The following is a 21,446-nucleotide window of genomic DNA, read 5'->3' as shown; positions in this document are numbered from 1 at the left end:
GGTGGAAGTTGTTAGATGCCCTCACATCGTTTTTTATTTTATATGTAATTCACCTAGGTGTAGGTTATTTTGTTTTATTTTAGCTGCATTGTACCCTCGAGGGCTCGCTACGCTCGCATGCTTCGCTCGCCACAGGTTTATATTCCCCCTCCAGGTATACGTGGACCCAGGGCATGATGGGAAAATTGTCAAAACTGAAGGGGATCTAGACACTACCGACCCAGCATATGATTATCCTTTGTGGCACCATAAGGGATTTGCCAATTACAGAGTACATATGTGAATAAGCAAAACAGTGACTTACAGTTGAATACAATAGAAGACAAGTACGTGGTGCATATACATCGCTCGTCAGCTGATGACACTGAAATAAGTATCAGCGTGGCAAATAAATGCAGGATTTGGTACCATCGAAGATGGTTTAAGAGAAGGGAAAGCAAATGAGGTAAGAGGGCCCTGCTTGTGAAAGCTTACAACTAAAGCAGGGATGGGGAACCTTGGTCCCTCCAGCTGTTGGTGAACTACACATCCCAGTATGCCCTGCAACAGTTTTAGCATGGCCATATAGCAAAACGGTATGCTACATCCTTGCATTATCATAATTTGCCGGCCTACACTAGGTGCAGGTAAAAGAGAAACACTTTATATACCAGTGGTTCTCAAATACAATCCTCAAGTACTTTCAGTAGGTCATGTTTTCTGGATATCTTTGCTCAGGCGCGTGAGCTGATTTTTTTGGGATGTGGTCAAAATAGACAGTCAGAAAACCAACAGCGAGAGCCCGGTGGCCAGAAACTCGTCACACTCAGAAACACAGGTGTTGGGGTTAGGCACTAGCCTAAGGTTATGCTGGGGAGGGGGGAGTTTGGGTTGGGATCATTTGGTCTGCGGCATTATGGTCGATAGTCATTAGGTCAACACCATTAGGTCGACATGGGAAAAGGTCGACATGGGTCTAGGTCGAAAGGTCATTAGTTCGACAAGTCGTTAGTTCGACAGGTCATTAGTTTGACATTGTCTAGGTCGAGAGTCAAAAGGTCGACATGTGGTTTTTCACTGTTTTTTTTACCTGAATGTCAACACAGTCGACATGGACACAGTTTAAAGTGCACCGCATCCTCTTGCATCCCTCACAATGCACGGTGCCTCGGTACACTATTTTGTTCTCCCCCCACGCCCTAGTGGATGGTAGGGCATGAAATACCGCCTGTCGGCACATGTTGGCTTAAAAAAACAGTGAAAAACTCCATGTCGACCTTTTGACTGTTGACCTAGACTGTCGAACTAATGACATCTCGAACTAATGACCTTTCGACCTAGAACCATGTCAACCTTTTCCCATGCCGACCTAATGGTGTCGACCTAATGACTGTCAACCATAATGCTGTAGACCAAATGACCGCATCCCGGGAGTTTAGCGGTAGACTGTGAGAGGGGTGACGTATCAAGATTCTGTCTGTTGGTCCTCTGACTGTCAGGATCCTGACTGACGCTATTTCATAACCAACCCATTTTGCTGGATCAGTAATGATCAGACTTGTATCCACATACAGACATCCTGACTACATGACCTATGGGGGATAAATGAGGACTGGCATTGAGAAGGACTGTTAGATGCCACGGTAGAAATGGGCAATGCTTTAATAGGATATCTCCTACTACTGAGCACCAGACTTTTTCTGAGCTGTGTGTATGCTGGCTTCAGTCACTTTCCTTCAGGGACTTCTATTTTACGGCTTTATTCCGTCAAATAAAGGTTTTATTACTGCATTATGTATTTATTGCTGGAGTGCACTGTAACGTTTCCTCTTTATGATCTCTCTCTCTCTATCCTGCGTCGTCTCCTTTCATCTTCGGCGCACTCCGGCAAACTAGCATCAAATAAATAGGTTAATAAGACTTTCCACCAGCGGTCAAATTTAAAATATATATTGCTAATAAAAACATTTTTTTTCTAGCACAGTAAGAGAGGAAAGCCTTACTCTGCACAATACATAACTGCCCAGCACTGATGTGTCCCGTATCCCCAGTACAGCTATCCCGGAGAACATCCCTGCAGACCTGGGCCAATCACAGCGCACTAATTGCAAGGAAGAGAGCTAGAGGGGAGAATGTGCAGCTGCAGCAATGGGATAAATACAGTTGGAAGCGTCGGGATAAAAAATAAAATAAAAATTAATGTTTGTAAAGTCTGTTACAAGTTTAAATTACCCCAACTGTTTTAAGGGGATTCCGACGGTCTCTGGGATTCTGACAAGGGGGGGGGGCGCTACAAAGCCCGTTGCAGGCTCACTGCACTCCAAAGGTTCTATTCTTCAATTATAGGGTTTGTGGACCCCTACTGTTTGAGGGAGAATAGCCCTGAGATCCCGATTGTTGGGCTTTTAACAGTTGGGATTCAGACGTTGGTTTACTGACCGTCGGAATCCCGACTGTCAGGAGGCCATCCGGCAGCCTTGTTTTAAAAGGTTCATAATGTATAAACTGTTATTTTGAGATTAACACTGTGATACAGATTTACTAAAGGTGCCCATACACGTTGCGATAACTGCGTGCAATGCGATGCGTTAACGGGCGGATCGGATCATATGCGTTTTGCATGCAATGAGATCCGTGGGCAGTACAAAAAGTATGTTCAGCACATACTTTTTGTACTGTGCGATGCGATGCCCGCGGGTGCGTGCATCGCATCACATTGCAGGCTCTTCATCGCAACGTGTATGGGGGCCTTAAGCCTTGTAGAGTGATAAAGTGGAGAGAGATAAAGGGCCAGTATTTTCATGGGGACGCCCATAAAACATTGGGTGTTCCCATGGCCCAGTGCTGTCGCTGCCCCTCCCCTCCGAACAAGAACGGCCCGGCGAGTGTGTGACTCACTTGGGCAGGCGCAGACAACCAAATATCGGAACGGGGCCAAATTCGCCCTGTTCCAAGTGTAGTTGAATCGGGGCCAAAGTACCAAGCAATAAGCCCCTAGCTGCCATTTTTAAAACACAGCCTGTAACATGACAGTTAGGGTCTAATTGTCTGGTACTTATTCTCTCTCGACTTGCTCTTCAATGCTTAGAATCTGTTTCAGTGACCCCATGCTGTATACGTACATGTTGTTTTTATTATTATTAATAAGCATTTCTGTGGTTCATGTGACACGCTCATTAAAACGTTATCGTTGGAATGTTTGGCAAACACTATTACCTTGTCGTCCAGTTTGCGCAACAAGAACAGCATAGCGCCATCAAATGCCCGGGCAGTGCCCAGAACCTCCCCGTGACCGTACAGCAAAGCAGCCTTGAGTCTCATTGAGGCGATGGAGGGGTTAAAGTCTACATGGTACTGGTACAGCAGCCACTGGCTGGATAACCTCAGGCCAAACAGGTTGGTCATAAGCGTCATTGGACTCCCACTTGTTCCTGAAGACAGAGGGACAGAGAACACGTATCTGGTTAGACAGCAGATCAGAGGATTCTAGCTCTAGAGCACAGACGCTGGGCATCATTCACATGCGAAGGCAAAGTACGCGAGTTGGCCAATGTTTTCCCACTGTGGATCAAAAGATGTGGGAATGTCCCCTCAGCCTGCAAATGGATGTTTATGTAAAACATCCTGTCGCAGGCCGTACGACCGTGCATGGCCTGCAAATTGGGGAGACTGGCGGCCTATCATTCGCAGAGTTCTGGTGGACTCGCAAGTGTGCGAATTCATATTCTTGCGAGTCAACCAGAATAAGGGCTTATGGACCGTATTCAGACTTCATCGCAGGGCAAAATTGTTCTAAAAATGGACAAAACCATGCTGCATTGCAGGTGGGGCAGATGTAACATGTGCAGAGAGAGTTAGATTTGGTGGGGGGATTGAAACTGAAATCTAATCTGCAGTGTTAAAATAAAGCAGCATTGAAACAAAATAACTCACCCAAATCTAATGGCCCCCATACACTAGGCAATTCACCTGCAATTTAGGAACTTTTCCTGCACTGCTTGAATCACACGAAAAGAGCCCAAATTGCAGGTGAATGACAGGAGGTCTGATGCGATGTGCGGTCCCATGCCTGCAATTTTCACTGGCTGCACAAGCAATCTCTTGGATTGTTTCTGAGCCGGGCAGGCTTGGCTGGAATCCTATGCGATATATCACATGCCATACTGCTGGCCGGGAATGTCCTGGGCAATCCTCCCACAAGCCCAGGAGAACCCCGCATTCCTCCCGGCCGCCTCCTACCCTGCCGGTTAAATACGTGGTGGTGGAGCTACAATATGGAAATTGTCGTCATTGATGATGTCAGGCTCTGGCCCCGCCCACCAGAAGCACGATGACAGTCTCCTCTCCGGGAGAAGCAGAAAGTCGCCAAGTATGGAATATATTGACCGCAGCTGCTGCAAACAAAGACACAGTGGCTGTAGCTACTGCACCCACCTATATGCCGTAGAACACATGTATTGCCGAATCTCTTCTAATGGGGGAGGGATGAGATTTAGACCATGTTCAGACTTTTGAGGCCTCTTACCAGATCTGAGCAAGAGCATTATAGAAAAATGACCCGCGGTAGGTTACTGAACTGCAAGAGGAAAACCTGCTCGTGTGAAGGTTTTGTTGCCCTGGAAAAGTTCTCCCAGCAAAACCCCCCCCCCCCCCCCCCCCCCTATAATCGCCCAATTCTCCTTAGGTACGCTGAAAAGGGCATAACAATGTTCTCAACACACACACAAAGGAGCGAGAAATGATTATGTGCTTAACATCGCTACGTGTCACAGCGACCGGCAGAACACAAAGGTCCAATTCTAGGCTATTACCAAGCTTGACTTCAATTAATAAGCCCATTGAAGAAGTTATTTGTGTTTCCTTTCAGCCCGTTCTACACGCGGGAGCTAGAGCCCAGATAAATGAAACATAATTTCCCAAAAAGATCTTAGACGCTGGTTCATTAAACTTGTGGTAATGAGGATTTAGTAGGTTGAGCTGCAGGTAAAATGTTAATTAAAAAAAAAAAATAGGCAAGAAAGAAAAATCACTGAGTTGTTCCACAATTAATATATAAAAATGTCTCAGCTCCTGGTACACTGAAGGGTGAAACAAGAAGGACAATAGTTGGAGCTTTTCTGTTGCGCTTAGGGCATTATTCAGGATCGCTCATCGTGAATTAGGCCCTTGATGCGCTATACCGATTCCTGTGTTTAAATTCGCATCCTGGCGAGGCCAAAATCCGGCGACAAAACAACAAAAAAAAAAACAGCAATGAATCGAATGCCCTTTACAATTTAACCGACAGGAAGTTGACGTTAGGGAGTTGTAGCCTGCCATTTACTGGGAGTGTCAGAGAGAATTTCTGGAAGGGTTTGTGACGTCAGCTCCCACCTCGATCAGCCGGTCTCTGGCGCAGAGTTGTGGAAGGGTCAGGGTTACGCACAGACTGGGATAACCATTAGATGGTGAAAGAGTTGTGAATGGATTTGCAGCTGGTCGGTGATCAGTGATCCATTTCGCAGACTTGTACAGGTTGGATTTCACTCTGAGCCGCAACTATCTGATCGCAGACCTCTGCAAATTCGCACAGCAGCAATCAGGTCTGAATTAGGCCCTCAGTTGGGACACAAATATCAGCTGATGGCGTTGAAGCTGATGATACATACAGCCGACCTGGTTATCCTGCGCATACATTTGTGCTATTGCTCTCCAGGCAAATGATACAGAACAGAAGTGGCAAGAGTTCAGCTAATTCAGCACCTTAGGAAAAGACAGGGGGCTAAATGATGCCCATATTTCCACTAAAACCCCAGGTTTCAAGCCGTGTCACAGGGGCCGGAGCCGGGTTAGTGGAGGGTCTTGGAGGTAACAATCTCCAAACGCTGATGAGCCAGCTTTCCATAGGCTTTCAGCAAGACCCATATACGCTGCTGCCTTTACACGGTTGCTACCCGGTCAGATGCCTGGGTCAGTGGACAAGGTGTACAAGGGAGATGGAACACATCAGCTTACAGACTTTGGAATCCGAGTTCTAGTGCAGTAATATAAAATGATTTAGAATATTAATTCAATACAGTTTATAAAATACTGATTATTGATAAAGGGCCAGATTCATAGCAGTAACCTTTCAGCTGTCCGTAACCGCGTACACATTCACAGCATGGACGCAGATCAGGCAAAAACCCGGGTATGTTTTTGTGGTTTGAAAGGGGTATATAATATATATTATGGGATGAGCCAATCAATTTTAGTACACAGCGCTAATTAATTGGTGACCGGAGCGATTACAATATTCCGGACCCTCAGTTAGACATAACTGGGCTAGCTGCATAACGCGGTCTATACTCCTGGGCAGGGTAACCTGTGTGTGGAGTTTTCACACATTTATGCCGGCCACCAGAGGGTGCTGCAGGCAGAAATGTGTTCACCCGAACGAAGCGGAATACGTCATTTGGTCTACAGCATGATGGGTTGACACCATTAGGTCAACAGGTCAATTGGTCGGCACAAGCATTAGGTCGACATGGTCTAGGCTGACAGTCAAAAGGTCGACATGGGGTTTTTCACTGTTTTTTAAGCTGATAGGCGGTATTTCATGCCCTACCATCCACTAGGGTGAGGTGGGAGAATAAAATAGTGTGCCGAGCGCAGCGAGCGATGCGCGGGGATGCGGTGCACTTCAAACTGTTTCCTGGCCGGTGAAAAAAATTGTGAAAAACCCCATGTTGACTTTTGCCTGTCGACCTAGACCATGTCGACCTAATGCTTGTGTTGGCCTGTCGACCTAAAGCCATGTCAACCTAGAACAATGGTCGACCTTGACCCATGTCGACCTAAAACCATGTCGACCTAATGGTGTCGGCCTAATGCTGTAGACCAAATGATCCCAACCCAACGAGCAACACATGAATTGCTCCGTCGGACACCCACTAGTTGCAGCCACTGGTTGACACAATTGATTTCCTTCCTTTGTGTGTGGCTTCCCGCTGCTTCAATTCCCCTTCTCATATCATGCCCCTGCCCTGTCCTCACTATCACAAGGCTCATCTCCTGATATACTCTGTGCTGCTGAGAACCCTGCTCCTTCCACTGTATAACTCCATCTGTAGCTTTCTGTTGCTTCCATTCCCCTCCTCACTTCAGAGCATTGATCTCTTCCCCTGATATTCAGGAAGTAAACAATGGGCAAAACATTTTCTGATTCATCCGAAACAAACCTACAACACAGGTAATACTGAATGAAAGAAGCTTACAATAGACCCTTTCAGTGGGCCTTTATCAATGGGCATTCTGCATACGTGTGTAACATTTCAGCCACGACAAAATGGCCAGAGGGGGGCCGGGAATAGCTGACCTCCATGGGGAGCTGGATTCTATCATGGTAACTGCGATCTCTGCAAGAATATCATGTATGTTGATAGATGGCCTTCTTGATTTTAATCATACTCTCTGGTATATGTGACCTGGATTCCTTTTTTTTTTTTCAGTTCATTATTTTTTACGGACGTTTATGAAGAACACACTTCTATCGCAATTACTCCAAATCCCCTTTGAGCTAAGCGCAGCACTTTCTGGGAGCGTTCCCGTTCCACATCAGCCCGGTTTATGTATCATGTTATTACTACACGGATTTTGTTCGCAGTTTCCCGCGTCCTAGGGAAATGCGAGAATCAGTTAGAGCCAATCAAAAATTAAGAGTGATAATGCATTGTGTCAGTTTTATTTAACCATCAATCTTTAATTACAGGGACTGAATCACTGCTAAAGAGGTGGCTTCCTTTCCTGCTTGGCTTTCCGTATGTATAATTTATCAGCAGTGTAATGGACTGCACAAATATTTAAAGTCGGTGCATTTGTTTGATGTCAGCTGGGTTCTCACCGACAAGACATGGCGAAAATGTTTCGTACAGTATAACAAGGAATTTGCTTGACAATAGTCTTGCTCCGCCATCGCTGTGTCTGTACGGCGATAACAGAGGAAACTAAATAAAATGTTTATTATATGAAGTTTTCTTTCAGTGATCAATAGTTTTAATTTTTTTTTTGTATTTCATTTGTATTAGTTTTTATTTAATAATTAGATTTGTGGTACTGAAAGTCCAAGTCTAAAGGCCCATACACACTGGGCGACTTTGAGCTGAAAGCTGTTCAAAACAGCAGGTTTGAGCGCCTTTCAGCTCAAAGCCGCCCATTGTGTATGGCCCGGCGATGAGCACTGGTGCGCGCTCCCGCCGTTATCCCAGCAGATGATCGGCTTTTAGGATGGCTTCGCATAGCGCTCCACTATGCAATGCCATCCTCCCCCCCCCCCTCCGTCGGCGCCAGGCAGGGGGAAAGCCACTCAGCGGCTTTCCCCGCAGCGATGAACGCTATCATCAATGTCCATACACGCTGGGCATAGTCGCCCACCTTAAAGCTGTGTACATACAGGGCCTTATTCTGGTTGGAGCGTCCGGGCCGTACGCGTACGTCCCAGGGTTTTTAACGATCTGCGCATGTGCAGATACGCTAATGCGCCGGCGCGAACACTCCACAACGCTTACGGCCGGTGTCTCAACGTGCGAAAAAACCTGTACGCGAGTGTACGGGTAATGGGGCGGCATAGGGGCGTGTTGATGGGAGCGGCCGAAATAATAAGGGAAAATGGGCGTAAATATGGGCGTACACGGGGGTGTGCACCAAAAATGAGCGGTGCTACTACCGCACGATCGACTAAGGCACCGTTCATTTCGAACACCAAACAGGCGGCCGCCAACCGCCAGCTCAAACCACCCCTACAGATACCGCATGCCAGCGTGCGCCTGGGTTGGCTAATTAACGCTGATTACTACTCAAACACATACACCTGAATGTAATAAGCAATGCTGCAGTCTATTAACTCCAAACCATGATTTCACTGCCTGCAAGCCACACATACAGCACGCAAACACATTGGAAGCTTATGTTTCTATACTTCTTCACATTTAAAGGTTTGTTTAATTTAAGGTAAGAATCTTTTTATACGCTAAGGTAGGTATTTGATAAACAGACACATTCACTACGTGCTTTCATAGACTTTACGCAGTAGCACACTCAATCTACACAAGTCGACATGTGTCAACGTGTTCACTCTAATACTAACATAGGTTTTGTATTTAGGATACAATAACATAAACCACATCTAACACCTACAAAGGATGTTTCAGCAATGTTTGAAGCCCATGACCACTATTTTCCACACAATCTTTGTATGGTACCCAAAATAATGACCTGTACCACTATCTCATCTGCTATGATTTGGATTTGACTACACTCTGGATGTAAGATGCCACCAATCACATTATTGCACTCTCATCTCTCTAACAAAGGATTCCTACATCTGCTTATGACACTGTCAAATCATATATATTTAAAAAGTTATGCATGTTTGTTCACAAGCTAATTTATCATGTTTGGCCCATTCACACATCTTTTTTTAGGGAGGACACATATGCATTCCTACACAAATGTACCTTTTCACCCTTGTTTGTCTGCCTCACCCACTCCATGAGGAAAGCATTGTTCTGGACCTGCTTTTACCTACTACTGTAGGAGCTACCTCACCTGCACACAAACTGCTTTCTCACCTATTAAGTTGCTCTGCACATGTGCTGACACAAACTAATTAGCAGGGAAAAGTTGGATAGGAACATGGGAATGGCCATGGAGAGGGTTACACATGGGAAACTTCGACCACACTTCAACAAATGTTCAAAAATACCCTGGTCAGTAAGTACACATAAATCTAGTATTTGTTTCACACAAGAAATGACACATACCACAATTTAGATTTAATTTGTAAAATAAATTTATTTGCTGTTCAGCATCACAGCTTGACACTTTAATGTGAGAAATCAAATAAACAAATAAAATAGACACACAAATAATAAAACAGCCAGAACAAGAGGTTGCATATCTCCAAACATGTGTTACCCTGCAAATGCAATGGTGAAAGAAATGGGGACACCAGAATACGTACTGCAACAACCAGGGTGAATACTAAGCAAGATACACACCACCAAAAAAAAATATCCTGCATTTGTAGAGGTCAAAATACGAACTTTCATGCCCATGGCACGCAAATGGATCGATGGGCAACTCAGGAAGCGGATGTCCAGTGCAATTTAAACCTTTGGGCTCCAACCACAGAGGAAGTGAACCAGGTCTCATTTGGGCCCTTTTTTGCCCCTTTTAGATGGGGCCTTGGGGACAGGGGCCTTTGGCTCAGCTGGCTTTCGGCGTCTTCCCCTAGTCGACACAGGAGGGTCAGCCGAGGTGGAAGGTTGGGGAGCAGCTTGGGGTGGGGCAGCAGATGGGGGATTGTCCCTTAGGGACCTGGCGGTGGACAGCTGCTCCGCAAGAAGTTCATTCTGGCGGCTGAGGTGTTGGCCAATGCTTAGCATGCCAGCCGCCAGAGTTTCATTAATGCGGTTCAAGGCCTCAACCTGCAGCTGGTTTGTGGCCTTCCACTCCGCCAGAAAATCCGCCACCTGCTGCTGACGGATCGCAGCATCCACCCCTTGCTGCTCGATCCTGTCCAGCGTCACCAACAGGCTCTCACTCCATGTCTCCTGTGGCTGGGGGCGACGTCTTGGTGGAGGCTGAACCACTTGCTCCACCTGTGGCTCTGCAGAGGAAGATGCTGCCGGTACATCCTGACTTTCTGCTTCTGCTAGGATAAGAATTTAAAACAATGTCACCATCACATACGCAATAAAAAATATCTTTCTAAATACAATGCATTACTGTGACTTACCATCAAAAGCAGCAGCAAAGACCTCCGCCGGGAGCTCACTGTCCATATTGGAGATCCCCCTGATCTCCCCCACATCGATCACGTCACAGGAGTCCAGCTCCAGGGGGGTATACTCCAAATGGTCAGGCATAGGACCGCTCCCGGTGGACATGCTGTGGTTGTACCGGTCAGTCATCTTCCTCTTCAGTGCACTTTTGAAGTCAGTCCACCTACAAGTTTAAAAATACAAATATCACCATGAGATATGTGCACCACTGTGCTACGTGTAGGGTTACCACCTAGTCCCTTTAATTCCGGACACATGTTACTTACACAGGTTCTGTGGCAGTTTAAAATTAGGTGAAGTGGAGTCTTGAAGTCAGCCAGCCACAGAACCTGTGTAATTAATATGTGTCCGGAATTAAAGGGACTATGTGGTACCCCTAGCTACGTGACATTTCCTAGTGTGGGTGATCTTATGTTTTTTTGCCATGTGTGGCCAAATATTTCTTTGATGGACAAAACCATGTGCACTGCAGGTGAGGCAGGTGTAAAACCCCACCCAAATCTGATTATCTCTGCACAAGTAACACCTGCCTCACCTGCAGTGCACATGGTTTTGTCCATCTAAGAAATATTTGGGCAGAAAGAGTGAACTAGAATAAGGGCCTCAGTTCCTGCTGGAGACTGCTGAAAAATTGCCCTGACAAACACACTAACCTTTTCTTCACCGCGTCCCAAGTTCTGACCACTGGTGACACCTGGTTCACTTCCTCTGTGATCTTGTCCCAAAGGTTTCTCCTTGCACTGGCACCCGGCTTCCTGGTTGCCAATTCAATCCATTTGCGTGCCCTGGGCACTAGAATTCGCATTTCGGCCTCTACAAATGCAGGGTTTCTCTTTCTGGTGGTGGTATCCTGCTCAGTCATCACCCTAGATGTTGCAGCACGTTTTCTGGTGGCCCCAGCTCTCTCACCATGCACCTGCTGGGTCACACCTGTTTGGAGAGATGCAACCTCTTGTTCTGGCTGGTTGCTTGGCCCTTGTGGAGCTGGTGGAGGTTCACCAGGGCCTGTTACTGAGGGGCCCGCTTGATCTTGCAGGCGACTCCTCTCTTGGGCCCTCCTTCTCCGCTCCTGTTCCCTCTTGTTGAGTGCATCAAGCAGGGATTGTGCTGTAGCTCTCTGCAGAGCGTCCTCTGCTGCAGAATCGTCTGAGTCAGACATGTTTGCAGCAATTGTGGGCTGCATCTGACTGAATATTTATATGTTAATCTCCCGCCATGAACAAGGGGGCGTATATTTTTTCCCGCAATGTAGATGCAAATTTACGCCGATATTTCCCGCCGATAATTCCCGCTTAAATTACGCTGGTCTCAACGCACCTGATCAATCACCTGTAAATGCACATACACAGGTTGGGGAGCATTGTGGGCTACATCGTGAAATGTGTGCACCTGTCATTCCAATGATGAGTGTTGTCAGCTGGTATCTGTTGGAGTTCGTGTATGCCTTGTGAGTCACATTTCAAAACATCACGTTACAATGCTTTCCTTACATATGTAATGTGTATGAAATTGTTATACAGCAACATGTCGCATTGTGGCCCTTTAAGCAGCGTAGTTATGACTACAGGGTTGCGTGTATTATTTTCCGCACACTGTAAATACAGTACTCCTCTCCATGCATATCGGTGTATCGTGCCCCCTTTAAGCAGCGTAGTTATAAGTAGAGGGTTGCGTGTATTATTTTCCGCGCACTGTAAGTACAGTACTTCTCTCTTCATTGAATGCATGCTGTTGGTTGTGGTGTGTGTATATCGGAACGGTCCGCGTAAGTTTCTATTCGCATCCAGTTTGTCAATGTAAGAGGGATTAATAAAGTTAATACCAAACAAACAATTTTTTCGACCAATCAGCAAGCACCAAAAGTGATATATGTACCTGCAATTAATAACTGCGCCATTGCCACTATGACTTGTCCTCGAGCTAGGCCCTTTTCCACCTCAGAGCTTTTGGCCCTTGTAGAAGTTATGGACCGTCACCTGGGGCCCAGGGGCCCATATGTAAGGAATGTGGACAAGCGGCGGGCGTATACTGCTGCCCGCCGCCTGATCTTCTCGACGACCGGCGTCCGCAGAAGCCTTGCGCAGGTTGAGCGGCGCTGGTCAGACCTGCGCAGAAGGCAGCCAGTGTTCCTCAGCAGCCTTCGCCGCCATATTGCCCGATGTAAGTTTTGATTACTAGTATGTCAGCGTTTTTTAGCAATGTTTTGTATTTTTTATCAATATGTTCCTGAGTATGGGGGTGTATATGGGGGGGTATATGGGTGTATATGGGGGTGTATATGGGGGTGTATATGGGTGTATATGGGGGGGTATATGGGTGTATATGGGGGGGTATATGGGTGTATATGGGTGTATATGGGTGTATATGGGGGTGTATATGGGTGTATATGGGGGTGTATATGGGTGTATATGGGGGGGTATATGGGTGTATATGGGGGTGTATATGGGTGTATATGGGGGGGTATATGGGGGGTATATGGGTGTATAGGGGGTGTATAGGGGGGGTTTAAGTAGTTGATCATTTTTTGGGTGTAGGATATCAAATAGTTTGCATGATAAATGTCTGAAATATCACAGCAATGATAATTGTGAAGGTTATGAGCATGACTAATGTGAATTTTTCTTTCCCCCTTTTTTATGAAACCCAATCTTCGATTTCTATGCCATCAACATGAACATTTCAGCACGGGCAAGGGCACGCATGGAAGCCCGGGAGCAGGCAGCCCGGGAGCAGGCAGCCCGGGACCAGGCAGCCCTGGAGGAGGAAGAGGAGGAGGAGGAAGAAGAGGAGGAGGAAGAGGGAGGAAGAGGAAGAAGAGGAGGAGGAAGAGGAGGAGGAGGAGAAGAAAGAGGAGGAGGAAGAGGAGGAGGAGGAAGAGGAGGAGGAGGAAGAGGAGGAGGAGGAGGAGAAGAAAGAGGAGGAGGAAGAGGAGGAGGAGGAAGAAGAGGAGGAGGAAGAAGAGGAGACACTGGGTGCAGTTTGGACCCACACAATTTCCCCATCCCCTTCCCCCTCCACAACCCTCACCCCCTCCACAACCCCCCCCCCCCCCCCCCGCAACCCCCCCCCGCAACCCCCCCCCACAACCCCCACCCCCTCCACAACCCCCCCCCCGCAACCCCCCCCCCTCCGCAACCCCCACCCCCTCCACAACCCCCACCCCCTCCACAACCCCCACCCCCCCCTCCCCACCCCATTTCCTACCCCCCTACACCTCTCCACCACCCACCCCCAAACCTCTCCACTCCCCAGTCACACCCACTACCTCGGTCCAAACTCCAGGACCATCCTCCTTGCTCCTGCCCCCCCCAACCACTGCACAGCCAACCAGCGGCGCCCAGGATGGCTCAAGTAGCCGTAAGTAAATAATGTGTCTAATGTTGACCTACACATTTCTACACATAAACAATCACAACAACCACATATGTGTATCCAACATCAACATTAGTTGCAACATATCACTGCAGGCCGACCATGAGGTGTGTCCTGTCCTTCTCCAGGAACAAGGCTCCCCTTGGTGGTTTTTTTGAGTGTGGCCATGCCTCACCCCTTGAATAATTGACATAACAGTACATCCAATGAGATATCCGACATTAGTGGTGTGGTAGTTATGTGGCTCCAGGTGTTGGGTAACTCCAGTTCCCAGCATGATGTGCAACACAGGGCCGGATTATAATGGAGGCGCAAGGGGTCAGTGCCCCTGGGACCCCCTCTAGCTAGGGGCCCCCTGTGGTTGTCATTTTTTTTTTTTAAAAAGAAAATGTTTAAGTTATGTTTTTTTTTTTTAGCTAAATGTTTTGTGCATGGGTGGGGTAGTGCTGCAGCTTCACCTATCTGCCAATGTGACAATGATTTATGGTGCTGAGCATCGGGAGGCAAGGCACACTGATTGCACAAGTGTGCAGTGCATTTCTGGGAGTTGACTAAGTCCCATGACACTTTGCACGAGAGGACAGAGGCTGAGAAGTTTGTGGTGAGCTCTGATTGGTGGAGCTCATTACATGCTTCTCAGGTCCATGGAGAACAGCAGCAGCAGCTTAGTCATAGGAGGGTTTTTAATCAGAGGCAGCACTAGGACTGTGAGGTCTCCTCCAGAGTAAGGGGCAGAGGGACAAACACAGGCTTTTCATGTGGTGTGTGTATATATATATATATATATGGTGTCTATTATTATTCCGAGTGCCGCCAACCCCCTGTCTATATATATATATATATATATATATATATATATATATATATATCCCCTGCAGGTAACCATTGACCAAGTTTATTCTGCCTTTACTCTATGTTTTGACAGTATAATATTTGCCCATGCAGTGTGCGGCCAGTAATGACAAGTGCAAGGGGGCCCCCCGCTCTAAAGTACCCCGGGACCCCCAAAGGCTTAATCTGCCACTGGTGCAACTTAAATGTAGAGATTGTTTTGGTAATAGTGTGTGAGGCCATGCGGATGCATGCTTTACAAACATAGCTGTAGGCCTATAATTTGTACAGCAATGTCCTAAATTTAAAATAGTAAGGAGTGCTTAAGCCACAACAATGTCATAACCCTTAAATAGCACAGGCTAATTGTGAGGTTAGAGGAGAGTCCCCCAAAACCAAAGTACCAATTGGGATACAGCATACATTCATTGATGAAGGAGTAATTGAATTAATGTTATTTACTATGTACAGTATGTGTGTGTTAACATATTTTTTTTTAGTACTGTGTTTACAGCAGACCCATCTTCAATGTAGTTTCTAAATGTATGTGGCCTTCACACATAACTCTGAACTTTTATTATGTACAAATACAACAAACATTTGTGTATGTTATATATTAATTTTTTGTTTTATCCCTTCATTACAGACACTGAACAGCAGCAGGAGGAGGTGGCAGCCCTCATGCGGGAAATCATGCTGACCCTTGTGTACCTCCAGCTCCTTTTTGGCCTTCTGGAGGCCCGCCTTTAATTTTTTATTTATCCCCCCCCCTTTTTATTTTTGTATAAAATAAAAGTTGGATTACAGTTCGAAATTGCCTGTGTTTTTAATAATAAATATGTTAGAGGGCGTGTAAGGGTAGGTACATACAGATGTGTACTGTAAGTTATACTTGTAATTTGAGGTGAGGGGTAATGATTGATGTGTGAATGTGTGTGTTTTTGAGTAAAATAACACATAGTGAAAATGCATGAATGTTTAATGTTGTTCGATTAAAACATCACACATAACATCAGGGTAGGTATACATGTTACACATTTTGGACAAAGTAATTACGTACATAATTTAGTACATATACAGAAACACCAACATAACTTGATTTAAAAGTAACAGCAATATGGGGACACATAGATAGTGATTAAAATGCCACATTAGAACATCACAAATATACATGTAATGTGGGTTAAAATGTTGGTTTATTAGGTCTTTATTAAGGTAGACAATTCAATTAATAGAAAACAATAATTGAATAACAAATAGATTAATTAATCAATTGTCAGATTAGTAGTTGAGAGGCAAGATTTGCAGGTCCATATATGTGAAGGGTATGCCAGCGTGCACGGACGTACGCTCACTCTCACGAGCGGTGACATAAGCTGAGTTTTCTATTGAAAACAATAGGGACCCGTCCGTGCAAACTGGCGTACGCTCAGATCTCCGCAAGAAGTCGGTGGGGAGACGGAGGAAAGACGGCCGTACACGGCGCCGTACGCTCAGTTGTACGCCTGTTGTCGGAGTGCAAGGGCTGGCCCGTCCGCGTACGTTGCCGTACGCTCATTTGTACGCCACTCCCCTTCTACGGTATTTCTGCCCGTACGTAAGCGGCTGATTTGTGGGTGGACTTAACCCTAACGGCCGCGTACGGCTAGCGTGCGGTAATGGCGAACGTACGCACGTTTGGCCGCTCCGACCAGAATAACCTCCACAGTGTGATACTGGCTCATAGCCCATTCTGACTATCTTCAATGACTATTTTCACTGTCTTCATTTGGGATTTTGATTATGTGCTATTTGGCATATGGTTACATACAATCTACATAGTCAAAATTGTCTTTCCTCCACAGCCAGGCTTAAAGGCCCCCATTCACTACTCAGATATGGGCCGATTTGACTCGATCCCGATGGATAGGGCCGAGAAATCAGATGTGTTTGACATCCCCCTACGGCCGATATGCAGTCCAGTGCGCATCGGACCAGAGGTTGGACCTGCTGCCTGACTGACCTCCGACCCGTCCCCCCTCCCGGCAGTGGGGAACGTGGTCGCATACGATACATCGCATGTCAAAGAACCGCATCAGGATGGTCGGATGGCCATACACTGCTGCGATACATCGCAATAGTGTATGGCCAGCTAAACCTTTTACGATTTTGAGTAGTCGGGTGGACAGGTGAAGTCGGGTCCCCAATCCCTAAGGTACCCCGTCCAGGGCTGTCCAGCCACAGCAGCCATGGTTCGGCCTGGGGACCTTGTATAAAAAGTGTCCCTCGGCTGTGGCATGCACCCATATATGGGGAACCAGGACCGGCTCACTAAGCCTGGGGCTGGTTATGCTGGGGGGGAGTAACCCACGCTGTTTTTTAAAAAATATATATTTTTAGCAGAAATCCGCACACTCCCGTTACTAAAAAAATTGCACTTAAAAACTGCACATTTCCAATACTAAAAATGACCAGAAATCACAAGCGAATTCTGAATTTGTTTAAAAAAAATCGCGCCCTATTACATTTGCGAATTTTGGCTGAAAATCATGTACGATATCATGCAAATTTTTTAGCTGTCTAACAAAATTGCACCTTAATACATTTCAATTGCGCCAGAAACCGCCTTTGCACGCCTGCGTTTTCCCAAACACGACCAGAAAACATCATGTTCCTGACACAAAACGCGGGATTCCTGTTAATCACACTGCGACTGCTTATGCGTACGGATATTAGTGCGAACGAGGCAGACGGGCCGTCGCATGATAATCGTCTAATAGCGATCCGTCCTGAATTAGATCTATAGATTGTAAACTCCATTGGGGCAGCTGCTGATAAAATGTGCTATATAAATAAGTGTTAATAAATTATAAGTAGACTTGCCAACAGTTAAGACACAGGTACAGCAGGGTAAGGATCAATTTGAATGAACTACTAGACATTTTATACAAATTCAGTAGTGTTCTTTATGTGCAATAACAACGCAGGTAAACACAAAGCATTCTGGGCACGGAGGGGCAGAGGAAATAGTGTCACAGTCATTATTTAGATAATATAGACAGACAAATAACACAGCAAATCTATTGGGTACAGCAGCAGGGGGGTCAGGCAGCAAAAAGTACACACCGCAGGATTTAAGTGTTTATTTTGATCCGTTATACATTATTACTCAGGCCGACTAGAGATTCTACATACATACAGAGAAGAGGAATATTTTACACGCTTCTTCCGCTGTATTGTCTACTCTTATCACATCCAAGCCTTGGAGAGTGATAAAGTAGAGAAAGTACCATAAAGTCACATCCTAACTGTCATGTTACTGGCTGTGTTTATAAAATGACAGAAGCTGATTGGTTGGTCATATACAGGGGAATAACTGGGTCACTTGCAGACTGATAAAGATACACAGCACCAAGGGTGATTGATATCCTTCTGTCATGAATGGAAATGAAAGCTCAGGGGGAGATGAATGAAAGCTTAGAGAGAGAGATAAACTGAAGAGGCATAAACTACTAGACCAGTGGTTCCCAAACTGTGTGCCGTGGCACCCTGGGGTGCCTAAGGACACTTGCAGCGGTGCCTTGGGTTGGTGGTCCAGAATCAATTCAAATCATTTATGGTAATTTGAATAGATAAAACCAGCAATTGGGGCTGTCAATCATTAAATATGTGGACAAACAGTAATTAATCCTGTCCATCACCACATAACAAAACCCAATGGCCTCATATAAACTCAATTTAAATATTTTCATATTTTTTAATGAATATTTAAAGAAGAAAATCTTGGCCATGGGGCGCCATGAAAAAAATCTGGATACCCCAGGGTGCGGCGATTCCAAAAAGTTTGGGAACCACTGTACTAGACAATCTCTCCCTTGGTGCAGAAAGATGGCGGAGGGCTGTTGTAGGAAGCAGATGATCTGATCAGAGCGTCACCTGAAGAACCCACAGGATCTCTAGTGTCCTTATTCCGGTACATTCGCAGCAGGGCTGCGTTTGCACGGGGGCGTGCACCCACGGCGAACAGTGTGCTCGTCGGATGCACGCACCCAGGGACAGAGGGTGGAGAGGGGCATGGGGCGGCCCTATTAGCATATGGGAACCCCAGCGTGATCACCCATTTCCTTCCCAGCGTGCCCACATATGTAAGTGACTTGAAAGTCCCTTTTATATGATACTTCCACATCTTTCGATGGTCGGCGACAATGACAGATGTGGGAGGTTCCCTCTGCCCTGCAAATGGATGTTACTGTGTAGAGTTACTGGGGAGAGATTTGCTTTAAACTTTTTAATTTTTTTTTCTGTGGGAATAAAAATGACTATATACAATATAGGGGGAATTGAATTCAAAGTGATGGAAGCACAGAGACATTCCTGCCCTCCCACTACCTGCCCGGCTGTGTGCAAACACCTCGGTGACTGTGATAGTTACCGAAGGCGTTCGCAAATCGGTTCTGCACGTGCGTATAGTCGCAGATCCGAATCAGCGGTCCCCGCAGCGAACTTGGAGGGGACAGAGTAATCCAGAATCAGGCTCTTAGTTCAAAGGAATCGTCACAGTAGAGTTTTTACACACATCCACAAATACAACCACTGCAGTCCGAGCATCCTTACAGGCCACTCATACAATGTTATGTACTCCCTGGACCTCATCTCCAACCACATCAGGGTGGAATGCAGTCACCATGGCAACAGTAACATTTCTGACACCCGAAGGTTCACGTCCATAGTTTCGAAATGGTTAAAATGTCGACATAGCCAAAATGCACTTAGGGTAACTGCATCAATATTGCATCAGTGTCGACCTGCTTAATAATCAAGATAATGAACATATCTACATTATCATAACAACCGAATTGCATTGTGAACGCTGACATGATATACTGAACCCATCTTTCAAAACGAAGTTACGGTCATTATTTCCACTACCAATACTATGATTCAGCCCTGGTTGGTGAGCAGTGAATTCCGTCCCGTTTTAGATGGTACGCACATTCACAGAGCAAACGCCTTTGGTGAATTTTACACGTTCGCAAAATGATTGACAGGCAGGGGGCGGGCCCTGGTGTCCCTCCAGTGTTTGATGGGTATACCCACAAAAACGCAGGCCGAACACAGACCATCATAAAAGTAAGCCTAGAGAACTCCTTAGCACGGCTTGCTAAGTGTGTGCTGTCTGTGCATAGCCCAGGACGGAACATGCATACACACTGGACGGTGTTGCCCAGCGTGTATGCACATCGATAATCATTAGGTCGACACCATTTAGGTCGACATGGGAAAAGGTCGACATGGGTCTAGGTCGACATAGGAAAAGGTTGATATGGTCCTAGGTCGAAAGGTCATTAGTTCGACAATGTTTTTTGAGCCAACATGTGCCGACAGGCGGTATTTCATGCCCTACCATCCACTAGGGCATGGTGGGAGAACAAAATAGTGTGCCGAGCGTAGCGAGGCACCGTGCCCGACGCATAGCGAGCGCAGCGAGCAACAGTGCAACGAGGGGCCCTTGAAACTGTGTCCATGCACTTGAAACCCCATGTCGACCCTTTGACTGTCGACCTAGACATTGTCTAACTAATGACCTGTCGAACTAACGACCATTCGACCTAGAACCATGTCGACCTAGACCCATGTCGACCATCATGCTGTAGACCATGGGTCCTCAAACTGCGGCCCTCCAGATGTTGTGAAACTACAAATCCCAGCATGCCTTGCCACAGTTTTAACACTCCCTTATAGCAAAACTGTGGCAAGGCATGCTGGGATTTGTAGTTTCACAACATCTGGAGGGCCGCAGTTTGAGGACCCATGCTGTAGACCAAATGATCGCAACCCATTAGACACAGGCTGGTTGAACTAGTTAACTTGACTGATGTTTACAGGGAAAAGCTCAGATTCCGTTTTCTCACCTACCGCTCTGTAGAATGTAAGACATTCAGGTGATGTGCTCTGTATCATGGCAGAGCCGCCAAGTCAAAGCAAAGATATGCTACCATGTTAATTACAGATTGTTAGCCCCAGACACTAATATCTGCTACACAATAGTACATACATAACGTATCATGTCAAGATGTTCCATTTAAAAAAATAAAAATGTCAATCTATGTATAGAATTGCCTAAAATGCTGATGCTACAGAAACACTGAATACTGTATAATAATACGTGCACAAAAACCAGATGCTTCCCTTTGCTTTTCTGTCATTCTGGTCGACAGCGCTCATCCTTAATAAGCTTTGCAGTCAGCAAACCCAGAGCAGCCTTAATAACCCAGAGCATTTGATGGAAGTTTCCCCATTGCTAAATCTACACTGGGACTGTCAATGCATTAAAGTGGAGAAGTGTGCAGAGGACCCAGCACATGCCTGACGCCACAGAGCTGTTAATGAATCACTATCAGGTACGTGTGCTGGGAAGGGGGGGGGAGTGGTAGAAGCAACTGAACGGGTAACAGGGCTGTCCCATGACAGGGATTTAAAGTG

At 46.2% G+C, this 21,446-nt stretch overlaps 1 protein-coding gene across 1 annotated transcript in view; it reads right to left on the bottom strand.

Annotated features, from left to right (window-relative positions):
- The window catches only part of PIWIL4 (piwi like RNA-mediated gene silencing 4), a 148,083-nt gene that overhangs the window by 75,699 nt on the left and 50,938 nt on the right, over positions 1 to 21,446 (bottom strand). The window contains exon 5 of the mRNA XM_083170099.1: positions 3,196 to 3,410. Coding sequence (XP_083026225.1) covers positions 3,196 to 3,410 — 215 coding nt within the window. The remainder of the gene's footprint in view (positions 1 to 3,195; positions 3,411 to 21,446) is intronic.

Source organism: Crinia signifera, chromosome 2, assembly GCF_055691185.1.
Source record: "Crinia signifera chromosome 2, ASM5569118v1, whole genome shotgun sequence".
Lineage (NCBI taxonomy): Eukaryota > Metazoa > Chordata > Amphibia > Anura > Myobatrachidae > Crinia > Crinia signifera.
The sequence above is the reverse complement of the archived record's forward strand: the minus strand, read 5'-3'. Positions and strand labels throughout refer to the sequence as shown.